Raw genomic sequence first — 22,371 nt, forward strand, 5'->3', positions numbered from 1 at the left:
CCACCTCACAGGTACCATGCCCTAAAACCGAGCTCATCGCTATACTTAGCACCCCAGCCAGCTTAGTCCCCCTGCAAGTCAGACACCTGGGAGTCTTGGGTCATCCCTGAAAACCCCTGGTTCCTCACAAGCCCCAGACCCACTATACCTCCAGTGTTAACTCTTCAAGCCCCAGCACCTACCAGTTCTCCTTCCAGCACTCCTTTCAGGACTTATCTGTGGGCTCCCTCCAATGATTGTTACATTGATTATATGTTGCAATATTTTAGATATATTGGCCTAAAATTAAAAATATTAAAATTCATTTCACCTGTTGCCTTTTTCGTTTTGTTGATGTGGTAGCACTGTACTTCTGTTCAAGGCAATGTTAGAGGGCATGCAGGCCCTCAGGCTGGGGCTCTCGCTGCATCCCTCAGCAGAAAGCGGTGGGTTGTGCGGCCAGGCTCTGTCTCAAGTCGAGCCAGTCCTTTGCACTGGGGCCCATCTCCTGTTCTCTCTCTCTCCAGTCAGGATTCCACGGAGGGAAAGGAAACTGAAGATGATGGTGAAATAGCTCTACCTAGGTAACAACTTCCCTACTAAGGTCTTATCACATTAATTTTGCCAGAACTTACGGTTTTTAAAGCACATTATCACACTCGAGCCCCCACCCCCACCACCACTGCCCGTCCTCCCCCAGGACTGGCAAGCCATCGACTGCATCTAAGGTCTTGGGCAAGTGAAGTGTGGGGACAGAGCCAGGAGAGCAATTTCCAGGCTCTCGACCTCATGTGGAAAGGTGCTGGCTCGGGTAGTAGATGGCTGTCAGCTGTGACTAGTTGGCCATCGGCTGTAACCAGTTAGCCATTAGCCGCTAATATAACTGCTGTGGCTACACTAGGGGGTTGGCTGGTTGGCAGAGAAGCGGATGGTGGATGGCGGCTAGCAAATGCTGTTAGCAAGCAGATTGCGGTTAGCAAGAGTGGACAGTGGATTGTGTTGATCCTGTTTCCTGTGTTTCTCCCGGCCGCCAGTGAGATGAGGGTGCAGGAAGACCCCTCGTTGGGGTACTGGCGTTTTGTGTCTCGGCCAGGCACCATAGAGAATGTAGTGGTATGACTCCCTATCTATATCTATGGCTCTGTTGTTCCTTTTCGGCCTCACCATGTCCTGTGTTCTTGTGCGGGGAGTGGAACCAGAGATCCTGCATTACAGAAGTGTGTTCAGAATGGCACAGGGAAGGGTCAGAACACTTGGCAGCAGCTCCTGTCTTCCTATGCACTTGCTGCCAGGCCACTGAGTCTTGGCAAGGATGGAACAATCGAAGCACTGTCTCACAGAGCAGGCACTTATTCATCCCTGTTTGTTGCACACCTACGAGGTACCCAACACCGGTCTGTTAGGTTCTGGTACATGGTGGTGAGCAGCGTGGGGGCCACCACAGGACATTCAGGGCAGTGGTTCCCAGACATTTGGATCTCAGCATCTTTACACTCTTAGAAATAAGGACCTCAGAGACTGTTTCTTCAGGTGGGTTGTAGCTATCGATTCTTACTATGTAAGAAATTAGAGATAAGAAAAATTTAAAGTATTTTCTATTAACTTGTTTTAACAAAAATGGCCCATTATATGGTAACATAAATAGAATATTCTTGTGAAGAATATTTTCCAAAGCAAAAGCAATTTGTACAAAAGTAGCACCGTATTAGTTTCCAAATCTCTTGAAGTCTGGCTTACTAGACGGAGCTGGACTCTCCCGTCTGCAGTCGGCTGTTGCATTATTGCACATCACGTGGCCTCCGGGAAACCCGGCTGTGCACTGTATCATACACCCTCCCCTCTAAAATTTTACTTTAAAGCTGAGGTTTCAAGTTAGTCTTTTTTCCTCTCTGGAAGACTCATCATCAAGGTGGTAGAATTATCCACAATCTTTAAGCATTCACCCCTAATGAACACTACTCCTAAGCCAAAATTAACAGGAAAATATTTTAATGATATCTTTGTAGCACAAAATAATTACACTGAGACAAGTGAGGGAATCTACAAAACCACAAATGATGTCGCTTTAAATCCTGGCATAATCTAGATGCTCAGAATACACAGGAGTCTTATCAGCACATTTGCACTTCTCAAAGGCGTAGTCTGGGAGACACATCCAGCAGAGTCCTTTTGGGTTCCAATCTGCTGGCCTGTCCTTCACAAGTACTGTCACACCAGAAACCACCCCTCTCTGCAGATCCAAACGAATCTGTGTGTCTGCAGCTCACTTCAATTGCTCCTCAGGCCCCTTTAGGCTGGACTTCTGATTTCTCCTTTCTCTCTGACCCTGAATTCGGAAGAGCTTCTTCCTGAGGTCCTTCTGTCGCTTCAGCTTCTCCTCTTCCTCCTTCTGCTTCAGTCTGCAGTGCTCTCTGTTGTGCAGGTGCCGCTGCTCTCTGGCCTTCCTCACCTTGTGCCCATGCACGGAGCTCAGTGCGTCCAGCAGTGCGAGGACCTGGGGGAGCAGAACCAGTGAGCACCATGCTCTCACAGTTCCAGCAGGCTGGCTGCTACATGTGAGGGGCCCAACACCTCAGCGGATGGACTGCAAAACCAGGATCAATTCATGATCCAAATGATTATTAACCTAGTGAAAATTTATTCTGAACTACGAAATCATAATTTGCATGGAGATATTAAGTAGGAGCCCATTTTTTGGCAAAATACTAAAAAATGGCACTCACCACAAAACTGCCTGGACACTGTGCACAACTACTCAAGACAGAGTGATCCGCCAGCCCAATGCCTGCTACTCCCCAGTAAGATGCACAAGGCAGAGTGTGATTAAATGTGAGGAGAGAAATGGACGGAATCTGGCCTTTCGCCTAACTTCCAGTTCCAGTGCCCTAAGTCTGGCCCTTATCCTTTCCTGTTGAAGACTGAGAAGGCAGTAGAAATGCCAAAGGTGCTGCTGAAAGCACTATTTTCACATCTGAATGCAGTTCAGGAAGCCACCACTGACATACCTTCCTTTCCTGGGGCTCCCGTATGACGGCTGGCCGCAGCCTGTCCTTTGGCACCTTGCCTGCCTTTGCCTGGGTCTTGGGCTTGTTCCTAAAGGGCAGAGCCTTCTGCAGGGCTTTCGGAATGTGCAGTGAATTAAAGTGCTTCCTCTGCCTCACGATTGGCTGAAACAAAACAAAACAAAAACTGTGGCATACTTGAATTATGGTCTATGTGCATTTAAAACTTGCATGAAATCCACTCGATGGATTGGCTTTTCCACAACACTGGTAACAGCAGAATCTGTTGACCATCAGAAATAAGGATTCAGTCACTCATCAAGCACGGATTGCCTCAAGTGACAGGAACAGCTCCAGGCAAAACAGAAATACATAGACTATATTTACAATTCTTCCAAGAACAACGGTGCCTGTTTCTACAGCACAGATTATTGGAGTCTCAACAGAACAGATACATAGATCCAAAGGTTCTTTTAATGGAAAATCAGGCCTTATCTTTGGGGCACTGAGGTGTTTTTTTAGACTCACGAGAAAAATCTAGCTGTTCAACTTGGCTGTATCAACTTCTCTGGATTTGAGGCCATAGTTCTTCCTCTAATCAGCAGCCAATGTCGCCATCCCTGAGTCTCACTGAGAAACAACTTCATTCTGTTGCTAATGGAAGACACGCTGAGAAAAATGAGATTTAAACAACAGAAGAGGCAAAACACTCTCTACATTCAGTTTCTAAGGTAATCTAAATTCTATGCTTAAGTTGAGATGGCAAATATTCTTAACTGCCTCAGAAATGACAAGAGGTACCATATCCTAAAGTGTATTTTAATGGAAATTCATGTAACATGATGCAAATTTTATTACTATTTTATAGAAAAAGTAATGCCTGGGAAACTTCTGTCTCTAGCAGAATGGCAGACTGATATCCTGAACTACCATCTTATTACAACACAATTAAATATCCTGCATTAAAATAAACAAATCATTTCAAATGCACTGTTAACCTGTGAAAAAAACAATGAAAGTTCTCAGAGACCAAAGTCTAAATGAAAATGAGAGTCCAGACAGGCACTGAAAATGTAAAATAAAAAAACACTGATGAACCCAAGTCCAGGCAAGGCTACCAGAGCTGAAAACTGCTGGTAGACTCTAAGCTGGTGTGACTTCTGAGCACTGCAGGCGTCACACAGTGAGGTGACCACACGCATACCCTGTAACCTGGCAGTCCCATCCTACAGAATCATGCAACAGAAGTGTGTGCACACGCACACCAACCAAGTTGCACAGATGTGCTCAGGGCAGTGTTCGTAATGGCCAAATACTGGAATTGAACTCCGTGAACAGATAAACTGACATCGTCATAGAACAGCATTCTACTCAACAACAGAACAAATCAATGTCTGCTCTTTACAAGAACGTGGATGAACCTCGTAATACTGAAGGAAAGAAGCCAGGCAAAACATATGCTCTATTTTATAAAACTCAGAAACAGGCAGAACTAATTTACACATCAGGAGTTAGGAGAGTAGCTGCCTCTATGGTAGAAGAGGGGTAGTGACCAGGAGAGGTCACAGAGGCTTCTGTTGTGCTGGTGATTCTGTGGCTTCATCCAAGTGATGGCACTTTGGGTGTGCTGAAATTCACTGAGTTGTACATTTCTGATTTGTGTACTTTTCTGTACATATGTTGACACTTCAATAAAAAAAATTGTTTGGGTTGACGTCATAGGAATGGCAACAGCGAGGTGAACTTCTTGAGTTCTCCTCCAGAGCAAATTGAACATCTATAACCCATCAAAGGACTCTCTACTCATCACACAGAACAGCTAAGAGAATCGTATGACGATTACTTGAAGGTGGGCAAATTGGACGAGCAGGGGAATAAAGAAGGGAGCGGAGTGGAGACACAGCCACATCCACAGCTGCGGAGAAGCAAGGGGTCCCAGGACAGAACAGAGATCACAAAAGACAGGAGGTGGGCTCTTTCCCTGCATCTCACAGCTGATCTCTCCGGCCGAGAGAACAGCATGTCCAGCTTTAGAGGTAGTAACCTCAGCTGAGAACTCCAGCTGGGGAGGGCAATTACAACTGCGGAGACACTCCCAGGGCTCCGAGGGATCAGCAGTAAGCGGCAGATGCAGCTGCCAGCTTTCAGCAGCTCAGAAATCTCCCGCCCACCACACACACACACACACACACACACACACACACACACACACACACACAGAGAGAGAGAGAGAGAGAGAGAAGAAGTGCCCTGAAACTCAGGAGAACTGGACACAGGGCTGGTGATGCTACTCTCAGTGCACATATGTGCAGGCAAGAGCAGAAACTGCACTGACTTTGTAGAAACTACCATCCAGACCCCTTAGCCCCACTCATCTAAATCTGCAGTCCCAAGGTCACTCTGGGCACCAGGTGACCAGCTCTGCCTGCACAATACACAGAGGACTCTTTGGTACAGCAGAGGACAACCTGGAGATTACTTGGTGGGCGTAAGCCAAGACTGGCGCTGCTTTATGTTTTGTTTTGTCTTTATATCTTTGATATCTTTGCCTGTGTTGAGTGGGGGTTGTCGGGTGTTTTTACATGTGAATTTATTCGATTTTTTCTTTGTTGTTGTTGTACTTGATGATTTGCTTTGTTCTGAAATTGCCCTACCAGGGCCCAGCTCAAGAGGCACAAGATTCAATACACCCAGAGGCCAACTCCCGACCAAACCAGATTACTACCGGGTTTGACCTACAAGTGGCACACCCAGAGGGAATTCTCTACAGGCACAAGTGCCCACAGAGACCAAGCCTCATTTATGCGGTTAACCCTCATGCAGCAGGACACCCTGCAGTGGGCAGAGCCAAGTCTCACATCTAATCAGCCTAAGAGTCAATCCCACCCACTCACAATCTAAAAGCAATTAAAGATCAACTTTAACAGGACAACATACAAAACACAAGAGTCACCTTTGGAGCACACGCAGAGGAGAAGGAAGTGATGCAAGTCAAATATAAAGGATACATACTACATAAGATAACGCAGCAAAATCTGAGAACCCTAGGGGATCTACCTAATACATCGAAGTAAACACAGGGAGTCAGCCAGAATGGGGAAACAAAGACACATATCCCAAATAAAAGAACAGAAGAAACCTCCAGATTTGGAACAAAATGAAACAGAGGTAACCAACCTATCAGAGACAGAGTTCAGAACATTGATGATAAGAATGTTTAAGGAGCTTAGTGATGACATAAAGAAGGATAGAGAAATCATAATGAACAGCCAGTTAGAACTAAGGAATACAATAACTGAAATACAGAACACACTTGAATTACCAGCAGGTTATATGAGGCAGATGATCGAATCAGCGACTTAGAAGACAAGTTAGCAGAGATCATCAAAATGGAACAACAAAAAGAAAAAAGAATAAAAAACAATGAAGATGGTTTAAGAGACCTCTGGGATAACATCGAGCGCAACAACATGTGCATCATAGGAATACCAGAAGGTGAAGAGAGGAAGCAAGGGATCAAGAACATATTTCAAGTAATAATGTCCAAAAACTTCCCTAACCTGGTGAAGGAAACCAACATATAAACCCAGGGAGTGCAGAGAGTTCCAAGCAGGATAAACCCAAACAGGTCCACACCAAGACACATTATAGTTAACATGGCGAAGGTTAAACACAAAGAGAGAATCCTAAAAGCAGCAAGAGAAAGACAGAGGGTTACATACAAGGCAACTCCCATAAGACTATCAAATGACTTTTCTACAGAAACATTGCAGGCCAGGAGGGAGTGGCAGAGATTTTCAAAGTGATGAAAAACAATGGCCTACAGCCTAGATTGCTTTATCCAGCAAGGCTATCATTTAAAAACGAAGGAGAGATAAAGAGCTTCCCAAAAAGAATAAGCTAAGGGAATTTATTGTCACCAAGCCAGCATTGCAGGGAATATTAAAAGGGCTTCTGTAAACAGAAGAAAGATGAAAACAATCAAACTACAAATTTAAAAAATGGCAGTAACTAGGCACCTATCAATAATCACTTTAAATGTAAATGGATTAAATGCTCCAATAAAAAAGACATAGGGTGGCTGAGTGGATAAGAAAGCAAGACCCTTGTATATGCTGTATACAAGAGACTTCACCTCACATCAAAAGACACACACAGGCTGAAAGTGAAGGGTTGGAGTAAGACATTTCTTGCAAATGGAAATGAGAAAAAAGCTAGAGTCGCAATACTTATATCTGACAAAATAGACTTTAAAATGAAGAACATATTAAAAGACAAAGATGGGCACTATATAATAATAAGGGATCAATCTGACAAGAGAACATAACCCTAGTAAACATCTATGCACCCAACATAGGAGCACCTAAAATATAAAACAGATATTGACTGACATAAAGACAGAGATCAACAGTAACACTATCATAGTAGGGGACTTCAACACACCTCTGACAACAAAGGACAGGTCGTCCAGACAGAAAATCAGTATGGAAACAACAGCCTTAAATGATTCATTGGACCACTTGGATTTAATTGATATTTTCAGAGCATTTCACCCCAAAGCTGCAGAATACACATTTTTCTCAAGCGCACATGGAACATTTTCTAAGATAGACCACATTTTGGCCACAAAATAAGTCTTGATAAATTTAAGAAAATTGAAATCATACCAATTGTCTTCTCTGACCACAGTGCTATGAAATTAGAAATGAACTACAGAAAAAAAACTAGAAGACACCCCAATTCATGGGGGCTAAATAACATGTTACTAAATAATGAATGAAGTCAACCATGAGATCAAGGAAGAACTCAAAAGCTATCTCGAGACAAACGAAAATGAAAACACAATGACCCCAAATCTATGGGATGCAGCAAAAGCACTCCTAAGAGGGAAATTGATAGCATTGCAGGCCTACCCAAAGAAACAAGAAAAATCACTAATCAACAGTTTATCTTCACACTTAAGGGATCTGGAAAAAGAACAGCAAAAGAAGCCCAAAGGGAGTACAAGGAAGGAGATAATAAAGATCAGAGCAGAAATAAATGAAATAGAAACCAGAAAAACAATACAAAAGATCAATGAATACAAAAGTTCATTCTTAGAGAAGATAAACAAAATCGACAAAAAAAAAGAGAGGACCCAAATTAATAACATCCGAAATGAAAGAGAAGTGACAACAGATACCACAGAAATACAAAAAATTTTAAGAAATTACTATAAGCAACTATATGCCAACAAATTTGACAATCTGGAAGAAATGGACAATTTTCTAGAAGCATACAACCTTCCAAGACTAACTCAAGAAGAAACGGGAAACCTGAATAGGCTGATTACCACCAGAGAAACTGAATCGGTAATCAACAATCTCTGAACAAACAAAAGCCCTGGAACAGATGGCTTTACAGGTGAATTTTACAAAACGTTCAAAAAAGAATTATCACCTATTCTCCTCAAGCTATTCCAAAAAATCCAGAAAGAGGGAAGGCTCCCAAACACTTTTTATGAGGTCACTATCACCCTGAACCGAAAATCAGACAAAGACATTACAAAAAAGAAATCTATGGGCTGGTATCTCTAATAAACACAGATGGAAAAATCCTCAACAAAATATTAGCAAACAGAATTCAGCAATACATTAAAAAGATCATACACCATAATCAAGTGGGATTCAGCCCTGGTATGCAAGGGTGGTTCAACATCCGCAAATCAATTAATGTGATACACCGCATTAACAAAATGAAAAATAAAAATCATATGACCATATCAACAGACGCAGAAAAAGCATTTGACAAAATCCAGCAGCCATTTATGATAAAAACCCTTAAGAAAGTGGGAATAGAGGGATCATATCTCAACATTGTAAAGGCCATGCATGATGAACCCACAGCTAACATCATACTCAATGGGGAAAAGCTAAAACCATTCCCCTTAAGACCAGGAACAAGGCAAGGTTGCCCACTTTCTCCACTTCTATTCAACATAGTGCTGGAAGTTCTAGCCACAGCAATCAGACAAGAAAAAGAAATAAAAGGCATCCAAATCGGTAAGAAGGAAGTAAAATTGTCATTATATGCAGATGACATGATACTATATATAGAGAGAACCCTAAAGACTCCACCAAGAAAATATTAGAGCTGATAGATGAATTTAGTAAAGTAGCAGGATACAAAATTAATATTCAGAAATCAGTAGCATTTGTATATTACCAATAATAAAACATCAGAAGGAAAAATTAAGAAAACAGTCCCATTTACAATTGCTTCAAAGACTATAAAATATCTGGGAATAAATTTAACCAAAGTAAAAGATCTGTACTCAGAAGATTATAAGACACTGAAGAGAGAAATTAAAGATACAAATAGATGGAAACAAATACCATGTTCATGGATAGGAAGAATATAGTTAAAATGTCCATACTGCCTAAGGCAATATACATATTCAACACAATTCCCATCAAACTACCAAGGATGTTTTTCACAGAAATAGAACATATAATCCTAAAATTTATATGGAACCATAAAAGACCCCGGATAGCCTCAGCAATCTTGAGAAATAAGAACAAAGTGGGAGGTATAACGATACCTGACATCAAATTATACTACAAGGCTACAGTAATCAAAACAGCATGGTACTGGCATAAAAACAGACCCATAGATCAATGGAACAGAATAGAGAGCCCAGAAATAAATCCATGCCTATATGGTCATTTAATCTACGACAATGGATGCAAGAGTGTACGGTGGGGTAAAGACAGTCTATTCAATAAATGGTGCTGGGAAACCTGGCCAGACTCATGCAAAAAAATGAAGCTGGACCACCTCCTTACACCATATACAAAAATAAATTCAAAATGGCTTAAAGACTTAAACATAAGATCTGAAACCATAAAATTCCTAGAGGAAAATATAGGAAGAAACTTTACAGACATTACCCAGAGTAAGATTTTTACTGATATATCCCCTTGGGGAAGAGAAGCAATAGAAAAAATAAACATTGAGATTACATCAAACTAAAAAGTTTTTTCACAGCAAAGGAAACCATCAATAAAACAAAAAGGGATCCTATTGAATGGGAGAAGATATTTGCCGATGATATATCAGATAAGGGGTTAATATCCAAAATTTATAAAAAACTCACTCAACTCAACTCCAAAAAAAAAAAAAAAAACCCAACTAAAAAATGGGCAGAGGACATGAATTGACATTTTTCTAAAAAGGACATACAGATGACAAACAGACATATGAAGAAATGCTCAACCTCACTAACCATCAGAGAAATACAAATAAAAACCACAGTGAGATACCACCTCACCCCAGTCAAAATGGCTATCATCAATAAATCAACAAACAACAAGTGCTGGCGAGGGTGTGGAGAAAAGGGAACCCTTGTGCACTGTTGGTGGGATTGCAGATTGGTGCATCCACTATGGAAAACAGCATGGAGGTATCTCAAAAATCTGAAAATGGAACTACCTTATGATCAAGCAATTCCACTCCTAGGTATCTATCTGGAGAAATCCGAAACTCTAATTCAAAAAAATGTATGCACTTCTATGTTTATTGCAGCACTATACACAATAGAAAAGACGTGGAAACAACTGAAATGCCCATCGGTAGACGACTGGATTAAGAAACTGTGGTACATTTATACAATGGAGTATTACGCAGCCATAAAGAAGAAAGAAATTTTACCATTTTCAACAACATGGATGGACCTAGAGAACATTTTGTTAAGTGAAATAAGTCAGACAGAGAAAGACAAATACCATATGATATCACTTATATGTGGAATCTAAAGAAAAGAAATGAATTAATGCGGAAAAAAAAAAATTGTTAAAACTTTCCCCAAAACCCACACTGCTTCAGTGAGAATTAGCATATTGTTTTTAAAAGTAACATATGTATACAGTGGAAAAAAGAATATATAATGAAAACTTTAAGTCTCCTTTCCAAGCCACAGAAAAAATTATTACCACTTTCCTTTTCCTTCCAAAGTATTCTACGAATATCCAACGTGTTCATTTACATTTAATGTTAGCCTTTCTACTTGGAAATTCAAAGCCCAGAAGACACTACATACAAAGCTTCTGGATGCCCATCTACAGAGCACATGCGTGATGGTACCTTGTACAGAGAGTCCTTGTTGGGCTTCAGTCGGATCCCATGGGTGAGTTGGAGCTGACCAGTTGTCCTCATTCCTGACCACGTGTCTTTCTCACCAACTGGTTTCAACAAAGATGTTACTGGGTTATAGTAGGCAGGAATGGAGACAGGATACCAAGTTCTCATGAAGACAATGTCTGGAAAAAAGAGGAAATTTAACATTTCAAAAGAAGACTCACACCCTCTGTCAAACAGAAGAATATGCCTCAAACTTCTCTAGCTGTTTGGTTGCACAGTACTTAACGACAGATTTCAGCACGTGAAATATTCCTGGATATCACCAAACTGGTGCTGGCTGTGAACCCATGGCCCATATATGTAACCTAGCACAGGCGCATCGAGACACTCCCACTGGGGGGGCCTGGAGCTGACACCCACTATCTAACAACCTAAACGACAACCTCTAACTCACATTAGCTAGAAATCAATAGTGAATGGTGACATACTGTATGAACACACCAAAAAGGATATTTACCGCTCATCAGCAACTTATCTTCAAAGCTGGCCCGGAATGCTCCTTCTGGAGTTCGGAGTGCTTTCTTGACCTGTCCCCTTATTCCACTGACAGTTCGAATCACGGCACCTTCAAATTTGGCCACTTCTAAGGCAGAATTAAACATTCCCTACAGGTATATATATATATACACATACATATAAAAAGTACACACACATCAGATACTTTACCACTTAGTTCATAAAGACATCCTTGTTATAAAACATAAAGCAACTCACTGAAGCGTGATAATGGTGATAATCAAAATGTATTCCACTCCCCCCCAAAGTGGAATTACTAAGTCACTACGACTCTATTATATTCTCCCCAAAATAACATGAATCAAGACTACTGTGGGTGCCTTAGCACACTCATCACTGCTATCTCTGTAGATGAGAAGGTCAGAAAGATATCTGTTGGCCTGATCTGGCCTAGACAGCCTTTGCAGTGCCTCAGGGCTGGCCTGCAGCTCATACTCTATTGCTTAGGTGTACACACTGAGGAAAACAAAAAGAGCCAGATAAACGTTGCGTTCTAAGAACACTTTATGATCATCTTAGCTCTGTGTTAATGGAAACATCCCCACTAATGAAATTTTCAATAAATGTCGCTCAAACCACCCTCCCATGTTTTTCTGTACCACTGCCAACAAGTATTTTGAGAACTGCTTTGTCTGTTTTTCCACTCAACTGTTTGACAAACCTATGAGTTTCCCTTTCTTAACACAAACCAAAAAGGTAGGAAACAAAACCAGTGAATCAGATTTCAGTGTTAGCTCTGTGATAGTCTCACATGAAAGTAATAAGTAATAGCCTCAATTACTAAATATCTCTATTTTACTTCACCTTAAGATTTCTGAACGTATTTAGGTAACACAGTGACCACTAAAACATCAAAGACCAAGTTTATAAAAGATTTCAAATACTTTTCTGAAAACATTAGACCTATATTTTAGAAGTATTTCATTCCTCCTTCAACAATATATACATTTATAGATATGTGAGTATACAGATAAACAGACCTTTATGAACGAAGTGTTCTTGAAAATTTTATATGGATACCCAGTTAGCTTTAATTTCTTCACAATTTTTATGGATTTATCCAAATCAAGGATAACTCCTGTGGCAGCAATCCGGAAATCAGGCTAAAAAGGAAACCCCCAAAATTTGAAAAAAGGAATAACATCAGCAGGAGAAAAACTACAATTCTCTGTGATACAACAAGTTACCTACATACATTTCACTTACAATCAGCTATGAAAGAACAAGAAAGAATATCTGAATATGCAAAACAGTATTTTAACAAAAGTAATCTGAAACTATAATACACATAAACCCAACTAGTGACAATGTACATCTTCAGTATTTTCCTGAGGGTGATTTTATAGTAACGTAATTTCACAACAATGACCTATTTGGAATGAAAAGGACTATAAAAATTTGGTTACAATGTTTAAGAAATTTAATTTTGCACATCCAGGGTGGATTCCATCTGCTTGTTATTCTGTTTCTTTTCTGTTAAATGGGACCAATGAAATCTGCTCTGGTTGATTAGATCAAGACTACGTGAACACACTTTGCTAACCTGACATCACAGGGCTGGCTGCATGTCCAGCTGGTATCTGATTCACCCCCAGAACCTGGGATAGCAGTCAGCACATGGCGAGCACTGCTTAAATATATTTAGAAAAATAAGTCCAAAAAGTACATAAAAATATGTCCTCAGTACCATCACAATTCTTCTACCCCTGCTCCACTCCCACAACCTACTTAAAGAGCTGTAGAAAAATTAAAAGCAAAGAAATTAACTTATACACTCAAAAGGAATAATTTTTAACTTAAAGTTTCAGGTACATAGTCGATATTCAAGACATATTTCTCAAACACAAGCTATAAAATAAAACATCTAAGATATTTACCATTATGCCACTGACAGACTGTACTGCCAAGAACCCAGTTCCTTGTGGAGTGATAGGACCTTAAATAAAACAGAAAAAATATATAATGAACCACAAAATTTGGAATCTGTTTTACATACATGCTCCAATCCAAAAAAGAGAAAAATCTATGAATTGGGATTTCATGAAAGGGAAAAGACAAAACTATAATGATAAAGCCTAAAAGGTTTTAATTAACCTAAAAGCAAATTATTCTAATCATTTACCCCAAAAGGTTGCTCCACAATGCATGTGCTGTGGGGTGTATTTTAGAAGCCTTTGTCTTCCATTGTGGTCTTCGATATAATAGAGTGGGATTGTTTGAAACCTCCTCCACCCTACAGAAAAAATAACTGGATCTCGGGACTTGAGGATTTTCTTATACCAACGATGTTTCTTCACACGCACCTGAGGGAAGAAGAGATTTCAGTAAAATTACCAGTGGAAGTATGTCCAAAAGCCCAACTAACTGTCGAGCATGAAGCAAGGGTACCTACCTGTACATATCCAACGTTGCCCTCACTACTGCCCAAACCACCCAAAATAATTGGGTAATGGGGATCAAAGTTAAGCACGAATTCACAAGGGACATTCTCGATCTCAATTCGGACATACATCCCGGGTCGAAAGCCCTCATACTGAACTCTGGCTTCATCCTCTTGATCTTCAAATTCTGCCCGGTTAAGCTATACATGAGAGGGGAAACAAACAGTAAAAACCCAGAATGCTGTTATCTTGGATAAATGTAAGATGGACATTTTAAAAATGAGCAATTTCTAAATAAATGACCCATGAACAGGATTATGTAGGCTTTATCCTAATTATAAATAATATACATTTTATCTTCAAAATTTGTTCCAGACATGTCCCAACAATTTTCTTTTCAGTCGCTCCAGTATACAGCAAATGTGAACAACTCTGAAAGGGCCCCATAATGCTGGGAGCAAACACCCTCAACTTCCCCAGTGCACATTTTCTTTTCTTACTCTCCAAACAATTACTCCACTTTCTCTCCTTTCTTCAAACACCCAGTACCTACAACCTCATCTTCACTCTTAGCTATTGACTATTTCCTAATTCACTCAAAAACTAAGCAATCTAAAAGAACTTCCATAGCCAACCCCCTACCAGGGTTTACACCCATATCCAGCCTTTTATTATAGCTCTGCACTGTTCAATATGGTAGCTACACATGGATTTTTAAAGTGAAATTAATTAAAATTAAGTACAAAATAAAAAAGTTCAGTTCCTTAATCACATTAGCCACATTTCAAGTTGTCAGTATCAACAAGTGGCTAGTGGCTACAATACGGTACAGCACAGGTACACATTTTTCTTATCACAGAAAGTTCCACTAGTGGCTCTTATAGATTATTTATCAACACCTCTATTTAATGTGAAGCTTCACTAGCACACCAGATAGAAATCATCCACTCTTGGACTTTATTCCAACATATCTTGCCTGTTATTCCTCTCATCTTAAAACCTTTTGACTCCACTTCCTTCAACTAGTCCCCCATTTCTTTGCTTCTCTCTGAAGAAAAATGCCACAGAAGTTTTCTATAGTTCCTCTGCTCCCATTCTCTTAAAATTTCTTAAAACAGGTCATTAACCCACACTCCATAAAATGCTTGCCAAAGTCACTCAAAGGCCTCCACGTTCCTAATCCAGTAGTCAATTCTGTCTTAATCATAAACACATCGCAAGATTTAAAACAATCACTTCCATCTATAGTAGCTTCTGGCACACCTCATATTCTCTTAGATTTCTTCAGTCTCCCAAGCTCTACTCAACCCCTACTGCTATGTCCACCTCGCCGCCCAGCCTCCTTACACAGGGGGACCGAGTGTCAGTCCTGGTCCTCCCCTCTCCTGTCTGCGCCAGCTCCCAAGTCACCCCACCCCTGCCACAGTGCCAGGGAGCCTCTAGCCGCTGAGAACTGCACAGCTAAGTCCTTGGCCCCCAGCTATCTCCACAACTCCACACTGCCTACTTGACACCCCACCTGTCTGAAAGATAATTCAAACCTAACAGACCCAAACTTCATCTTCTTGGACAAACCTACACCAGCTAGAAGTCTTTCTGTCTTATTCATGACAACCCAGTTCTTCCAGTAAGTCATCCTGATTTTCTCTCACATATTCCACACTCAACCCACCAGGAAATCCCACTGGTCTGCCTTTTAAATAAAGCACACCCAGAACTTGACTCTTCCACCTCCTCTGCCACAAGCCTCCCCACCCCCAGGGTTAGTTCCTTTAATCTTGCTGGACTCTGTCAGAGTGCGCCTCTCAGAGGTAATTAGGTCAAACATGTCTTTCCTCTGCTCAGATGGACTTCCATTTCACTCAGAGTGAAAAGTCAAAGTCCTTTACGACGCCCACAGGTTCCAGGTGGTTTTACATTGTAAATGCCTGAAGCAAAGACTTCAGAACTAGCTTTACATTTCCTGGTCATTTCTGCCAAAGGTCAGCACAGACTTGGAACCACTTAGTGACTAAGGAGATGCTCCTCTGACTTGACAAAGGCCTCAGTTGAGCAAAGCCTGTGGACTATATTTTCACACACTCATCTTGCACAAGGCATATCAAGTATGGTCCGGCTTACAGAACTTCCTGGTATCCCACTTGTCAAAGCACAACCCACACACTCACCATCACCTGTGTACGCATCTCTGTGTGTCTTTCAGAGTAAGTTCACCAACCTGCTCAGCACACCCAGGCAAGAGGGCTACACTCTCTCCCTCTCAGCATTCCACATACTCCCTTTTTCACATCTGCCCTTAACTCGAAATATTCCTTGAACTCTGACCAAGGTGAGTTTTCAGAACACCTTTCCTAGAGAGCACTAGTGTGTGCGTAAGCCACACAGACCTAGAATCACCTGCTCATCCAAATGATTGAATTATGGCTCCAGGGCATCAGAAGGTTAAGGCAATGCTGGCATTTAAATAAACATACTACTTCAAGTCACTACCCTGTAAGATTCTCAAAAGAGGCAGCAGTGTCTCAGCTGTTTTTGTTTCCTCAGCACTTAATGCTTAGGTCTTTCTGGTGAGTTTCTGGCTGAAGAAACAAGTAGATGGCTGCATGAGTAAACACTCACCTGCGTCTTGGCATAGGGTCCAAATGACAGGCACAGAGGCAGGTCAGGGAGCAGAGATCTGAAGAAGGTCAGGTATCAACAAGACTGAATTACAGCCTTGGAATGAGGCTGATGGATCTGCTTTCTTACCTGCGTTTGTTTCTGCATTTCTCCTTTAAGATCATCAAAGTATGTGCTTTCTCCTTCATCATATTCTGCATCAAATATCTCCTTCAATTTTCTCTTCTTATCCAAATGCTTTTTCTTGGCACTTTTCTCTGCGTCAATTTCTTCCTCTATATCTTCAATCTTAAATTCCCAGAAGAGAAAATTTTGTAAAAGTTTGTGGAGATCGTTTTTTTAAACTTAAACCAGATTTCAAAAGTTCTATTTGAGCTGCAAAAATCTTAGTTATGATCATCATAAACATAAAACAAACCAAAGCCTTCAGCTCTAAATAACATGCATTGCTACAAGAGACATTTAGACATCTGCATTACAATCAATTGCCATTCCTTAATCTGTCTGGGATGCTAAACGTGAATAAAAATAACAGCAAGTGTCCCCAACCCAGGTGCTCCCAGATACTGTTCTATGGAAATCTTAGGGAGAACAGGGAATTAGTTTTTCCAAATGGCATTTAAATTTAAGAAGAGGAGAATGATGGCAGAAGGAATAGTGGAGAGGAAGACAGTGACTCAGGAGCTAAAACTTTCAGTGACTGAAGAATCGTGACAAGAAGAAGTAATAGGTATTGACCAAAAGATCAAGAATAACAAATACACCAACAGCCTCTGATCTGTCCCCACCCTCCATTGTTTAGGAAGGACTCCATCCAGTCTGGAATCTACAGATAACAAGATGTGAATTTCTCAAAACAGGCCTCTCTCAGGACACACCGACCACAGATCAAGGACCCGTGGCTGGCAGCAGGCCATGGAAAAGTCATACCTGAGTGACCGGGCCTGGTTTTCCCTTGTGCACGTCCCCTGTTTCCAGGTCTTCAAAGTCACCATAGAGCTCATCTAGAAAAAGCACACCCACACGGCTCCTCTGTGAGTAGGGTCTGCATGTGACACTCTAGTACCACCCAGCACCAGGGACAGTGTGCATTCTGCTTCCCAAACTTCATTTTTACTGTTCCTCTTGCTACACACCCTGCCCTTGCATCGGCTTCTCTTTTTGTTACACTGTATCACCATCTGTTTAGGTTAAGTAAACACACCCAGTTCACATTTCCATACTTCACTTTGACATCCCACATAGACATGCTCCCAGTGTAGGTAATAGACACTGAAACAGGGACACACAGAAGTGACCTGTACGGCCATGCAGGTGAGACCCTAAAACAATTCAAAAAGTAACGATGGGAGAGGGGTGGGGGTCGGGGAGAAGGTGAGGGGATTAGGAAGTACGTCTTGACAGTCACGGGACGTGAAACACAGTGTGGGAAACATCATCAATAGTGTTGTACAGGTCATGTAGGGTGGCAGAGGGGCACTGGGCTTATCAGGGGGACCACTTCATAGACTGTGTAGATGCCCGACCACTGCGCTGTGCATCTGAAGCTGAATAATATTGAATGTGAACTATAATTAAACACCGGTGGTGTCAAAAAAAATGTATACGCGTGGACACTTTGGTCAATGTTGCTCAAGCAGTAGTTCACCGTAATCAGAAGTGTCTGGATGCTGATGGTAACCTCTTTGAGCACCTCTTGTAATTGCAGAAGTCAAACGTGACTTGTATTCATCTTTTGTTATCGATATATATTATTACAATTTTAATAGTTTATTCCTTTCTTAAAATGTGTATACATTTTTTTGGCACCCTCTGTATATACGGTCACAGATGTAAAGTACAGCATAAGGAAGATAGTCAATGGTACTGTAACAGCTGTATACAATATCAGAGGGGTCGTAGACTTGAGGGGGGGTTATCACTTTGTGAGGGGTATAAATGTCTAATCATTATGTTGTTTTGTACACCTGAAACTAATAAAAAATATGAAAACAAGTAACTTGAAAAGCCACTTAGATAACAGCACATTTGAAAAAGAGTCTCAACTGTAAGATCAACACAACATAAACATGTGACATACCTAGGGAAAACCTTAGATTACATAAAAGACATCATTTAGAGTAAGAGTAGTACATAAAACAGTGCTGAATCCACATGAAGAGCTTGCTCATTCACTCATTCATTTTTGGACCTCTAAGTTTAGTTATGGGTCTTACCCTTAACAGAAATAGACAACTTAAAACTCCTTTGGGAGACAACTTTAGGATATTAAAACATTTTCATATCAGAGCCAAGAGCCAAAGAGCCAAGGAATATATAAAAGTTGGGAAGATTTCATTGTAATAAAAACAAAAAGGGATAACATACATAGGAATGCATAAGAAATGTGCTGGATCTTTATTCCAAAAATTGTAAGAGCTTTAATAAGGTACCAAGGACCCAGGAAATAACATTAGTGAACACTCTTCAGTGCTTTGTATGCCTTACCTACGTTCCTCAGCACAGCCCAATGAAGGAGGCATTATTAATAATCATCTGCTTGAAAAGATAAAGACTGCCATGTGTTAGGAAAGGAAGACTCAGTATCAGTAAGACACCAATCCTTTGACACAGTTACAAGAGAAAAAACCACGAAGGATTTCTGATCTGAACAAGATGGTATCTACACATTTCCTTTGTTGCTACCAAATACATATAACCATCAGCTCCACAAATAACACAAAAGCTCAAGAGACAACCAAAGGTAGAAAGAAAAAGATGCGTTGGCAGTGGTCCCCAGCACTAGAGAAATGACATAGCGGCCAGTGTCTCACTACACCAAACCCACAGAAAACCGACTCTGGGTCAGTATTCTCAACCCGAAAGCTAGCAATAGAGGGCAGCCCAGATAGGTTCACTCTTCCTCCCAGATCAAACTGACCTCGCTAGCAATACCAGGTACCCTAGGCAGCAGTGGCGGAAGGTATGGATCAGGAGGTCCGCGACAATAAATGAGAGGAAAAGTGCGCACCTTCCCTGAGGAGCCTCAATCTCCTTTCCTTCACCAAGATATCCATACCAGGTGACCAAGGGTTATCAGCAAGGGGGGATGCCACAGGCATGAGACTCTCTTCCTCCACCTAAAACAATGTGTATCTGGGCAAGACCAGCAAAGGAAGTCCCCCACAACAAGCAAACTGGCTCCATAAGCCAAGACAACCTTCCCTCACCTAGCCCCATCAGATGACAGAGACTGGGGACGCTCCTCTGCTCCCTCAAGGGACTGGTGGTACCAGACAAATGAAGCAGACAAGAACAGCTCTGCAAAGGCTCTGAAATTCAATTGTCATTGGAACCCCAGCCCACAAAGTAGACAAGGACCTGCACACAACCTAAATAGGATGATGCCTGCTGAAATGTAAAAAATTACACAGGGCTGACAGTGTCCCAACATAACAAACAAAATGTGTAGGATACAACAGAAAATCACCTGTCATATGCACAACCAGGAAAACCGTAGTAATTTGAGTATGAACAGACAACTGACTGACACCAACATGGAAATGAATCAGCTGTTGGAACTATCTGACTAATATCTTAAGCAGCTATTATAAAAATACTTCAGCAAGTAACTGTAAACCCTATGGCAACAACCAAAAAACTGAAAACCTCAGGAAAGAAACTGAAGAACCAAACGGAAATTACAGAACTGAAAAATACACTAAGAAAGAAACAAAGGAAGGAAGGAAATAAAGAAAGAACAAACTAGACTGATGGGCTCAATAATAAGAGTAGAGATGACAGAGAACAGAATCATAGAACTTGAGGACAGATCAACAGAATTCACCCAGTCTGAACAACCTTGAAAAAAAAGCCAAAAAATAATAAGCAGAACCTCATGCACATGTGGGACAGAAACAAAATATTCAACACTTATATCATCAGAGTCTCACAAAGAGACTACGGTTGAAAGAAATAATGCCTCAAGATTCCCAAATTTGGTGAAAGACATAAACTTACAGACTCAAGGGGCTAATAAGCAAATCTCAAACAGAGTAAACCCAATGAAATTCACACCAATCAAACTTCTGAAAACTAAATACAAAGAAAAAAAGTCTTCAAAGCAGCCAGAAACGAATGCTTATCTGTAGGGCCACACCAATTCAAATAATAGCACATTTCTCCTCTGAAATCATGGAGATCAGAAGGAGGTGGCACAACATTTTTCAAGTGCTGAACAAAAAGATCTGTCATCTACAAATTCTGTATCTGGTGAAACTATTCTTAAGAAATGAAGGGGGAAAGAAAGACATTCTTGGACAAAGGAAAACTACAGGAATTTGTCATTAGCATACTTACCCTTAAAAATGGCTAAAGAAAGTTCTTAAGCAGAAAGGAAATTGTAAAAGGAGAAATCTGGGACCACCAGGAAAAAAATAAAAAATAAAAAGAGACCAGAAATATGGACACGTAAACTACCCTTTTTCTTACGAGCTTTTGAAATTATAGTTAATAATTTAAAAGTAGGGAAGGTAAAGGAACCAAAATGAAAGAAAAGTTTCCACATGTTACTCAAAGTGGTAAAATGCTGGTACCAATAGGCTGTTATAGTACAACATGAATATTGTAATATCCAGAGCAAACACTCAAAAACCATACCATGTTTCCCCGAAAATAAGACCTAGCCGGACTATCAGCTCTAAGGCGTCTTTTGGAGCAAAAATTAATATAAGATCCGGTGTTATGTCATGTCATGTCATGTCATGTCATGCTACGCTACATTATATTATATTATATTATATTATATTATATTATATTATATTATATTATATTATATTATATTATAAGATAAGACCCAGTCTTATTTTACTATAAGACCAGGTATAATGCATTCAAAAGATACATTAGAGCTGATGGTCTGGCTAGGTCTTATTTTCAGGGAAACACAGTACAAGGAAATACACTCAAAAACACTGTAAACAAATCAAGATAGAAGGAAAGGGAAACAGGAAAAAACAGAAGAACTAGAACCAGAATAAACAGACAAAAAATATTAAAATATCAGACTTAAACAATTACATATCAACAATACCTTAAATGTAAATGGCATAAACACACCAAAAGACAGACTGACAGAGAGGATAAAAACATATAACCCTACTACACACTATTTACAAGAAACTCACTTCAGATTTAATAACCTAAGTAGGTTGAAAGTTAAAGGATGGAGAAAGATATACCATGCAAACTCATCTTTTAAAAAAGCAAAAGTGGTATATATAAAAGTGCTAAAAGTGCTCTCATAAAGTAACTTCAGAGCAAAGAAAATTATCAGAGCCAGAGTGGGACTTACTGAACTGTACGACTTAAAATTCCCTGACACCTTTGAGCCTCACAGGCCCCAAAGGCCTAGCTGTGAGCAGGCCTGCCAGTTATGTCTCCACCCTATGAAAAAGGATCCTCACCCAACTAGTTCTTTTATCAGTTGGACCAGCTGCTCTCACCTAGTCCTCACCCTAACAGAGAAGTCTCACTTCTCCTCTCTGCCAGCCCATGAATTTATTCAGAGAAGCTAATCACATCTCCCCAAGGGAACCAATGGTCACCCCAGGATCCTTTAAGTACAAAGTCCGCCTCCCAAATGCAATCCCTGCATGGCACACAGCATCCTCTTTCCTCAGGCCATGAGTGCACAGGACTAATAAACTGCTATTGAT

At 40.7% G+C, this 22,371-nt stretch overlaps 1 protein-coding gene across 4 annotated transcripts in view; it reads right to left on the bottom strand.

The window, feature by feature from the left end:
* Positions 1-1,951: 1,951 nt before the first annotated feature.
* Positions 1,952-22,371, bottom strand: part of BMS1 (BMS1 ribosome biogenesis factor) — a 50,421-nt gene continuing 30,001 nt past the window's right edge. For all 4 annotated transcript variants that reach the window (XM_019719110.3, XM_019719109.3, XM_074337327.2 and 1 more), the window contains 10 exons: positions 17,606-17,679; positions 16,805-16,963; positions 14,068-14,256; positions 13,798-13,978; positions 13,553-13,611; positions 12,656-12,778; positions 11,617-11,764; positions 11,103-11,278; positions 2,985-3,146; positions 1,952-2,473 (listed from right to left, as the gene is read on the bottom strand). In XM_019719110.3, coding sequence (XP_019574669.2) covers positions 2,243-2,473; positions 2,985-3,146; positions 11,103-11,278; positions 11,617-11,764; positions 12,656-12,778; positions 13,553-13,611; positions 13,798-13,978; positions 14,068-14,256; positions 16,805-16,963; positions 17,606-17,679 — 1,502 coding nt within the window. In that variant the 3' untranslated portion in view covers positions 1,952-2,242. The remainder of the gene's footprint in view (positions 2,474-2,984; positions 3,147-11,102; positions 11,279-11,616; positions 11,765-12,655; positions 12,779-13,552; positions 13,612-13,797; positions 13,979-14,067; positions 14,257-16,804; positions 16,964-17,605; positions 17,680-22,371) is intronic.

Source organism: Rhinolophus sinicus, chromosome 15, assembly GCF_057876585.1.
Source record: "Rhinolophus sinicus isolate RSI-liver-muscle chromosome 15, RSI-T2T, whole genome shotgun sequence".
NCBI lineage: Eukaryota > Metazoa > Chordata > Mammalia > Chiroptera > Rhinolophidae > Rhinolophus > Rhinolophus sinicus.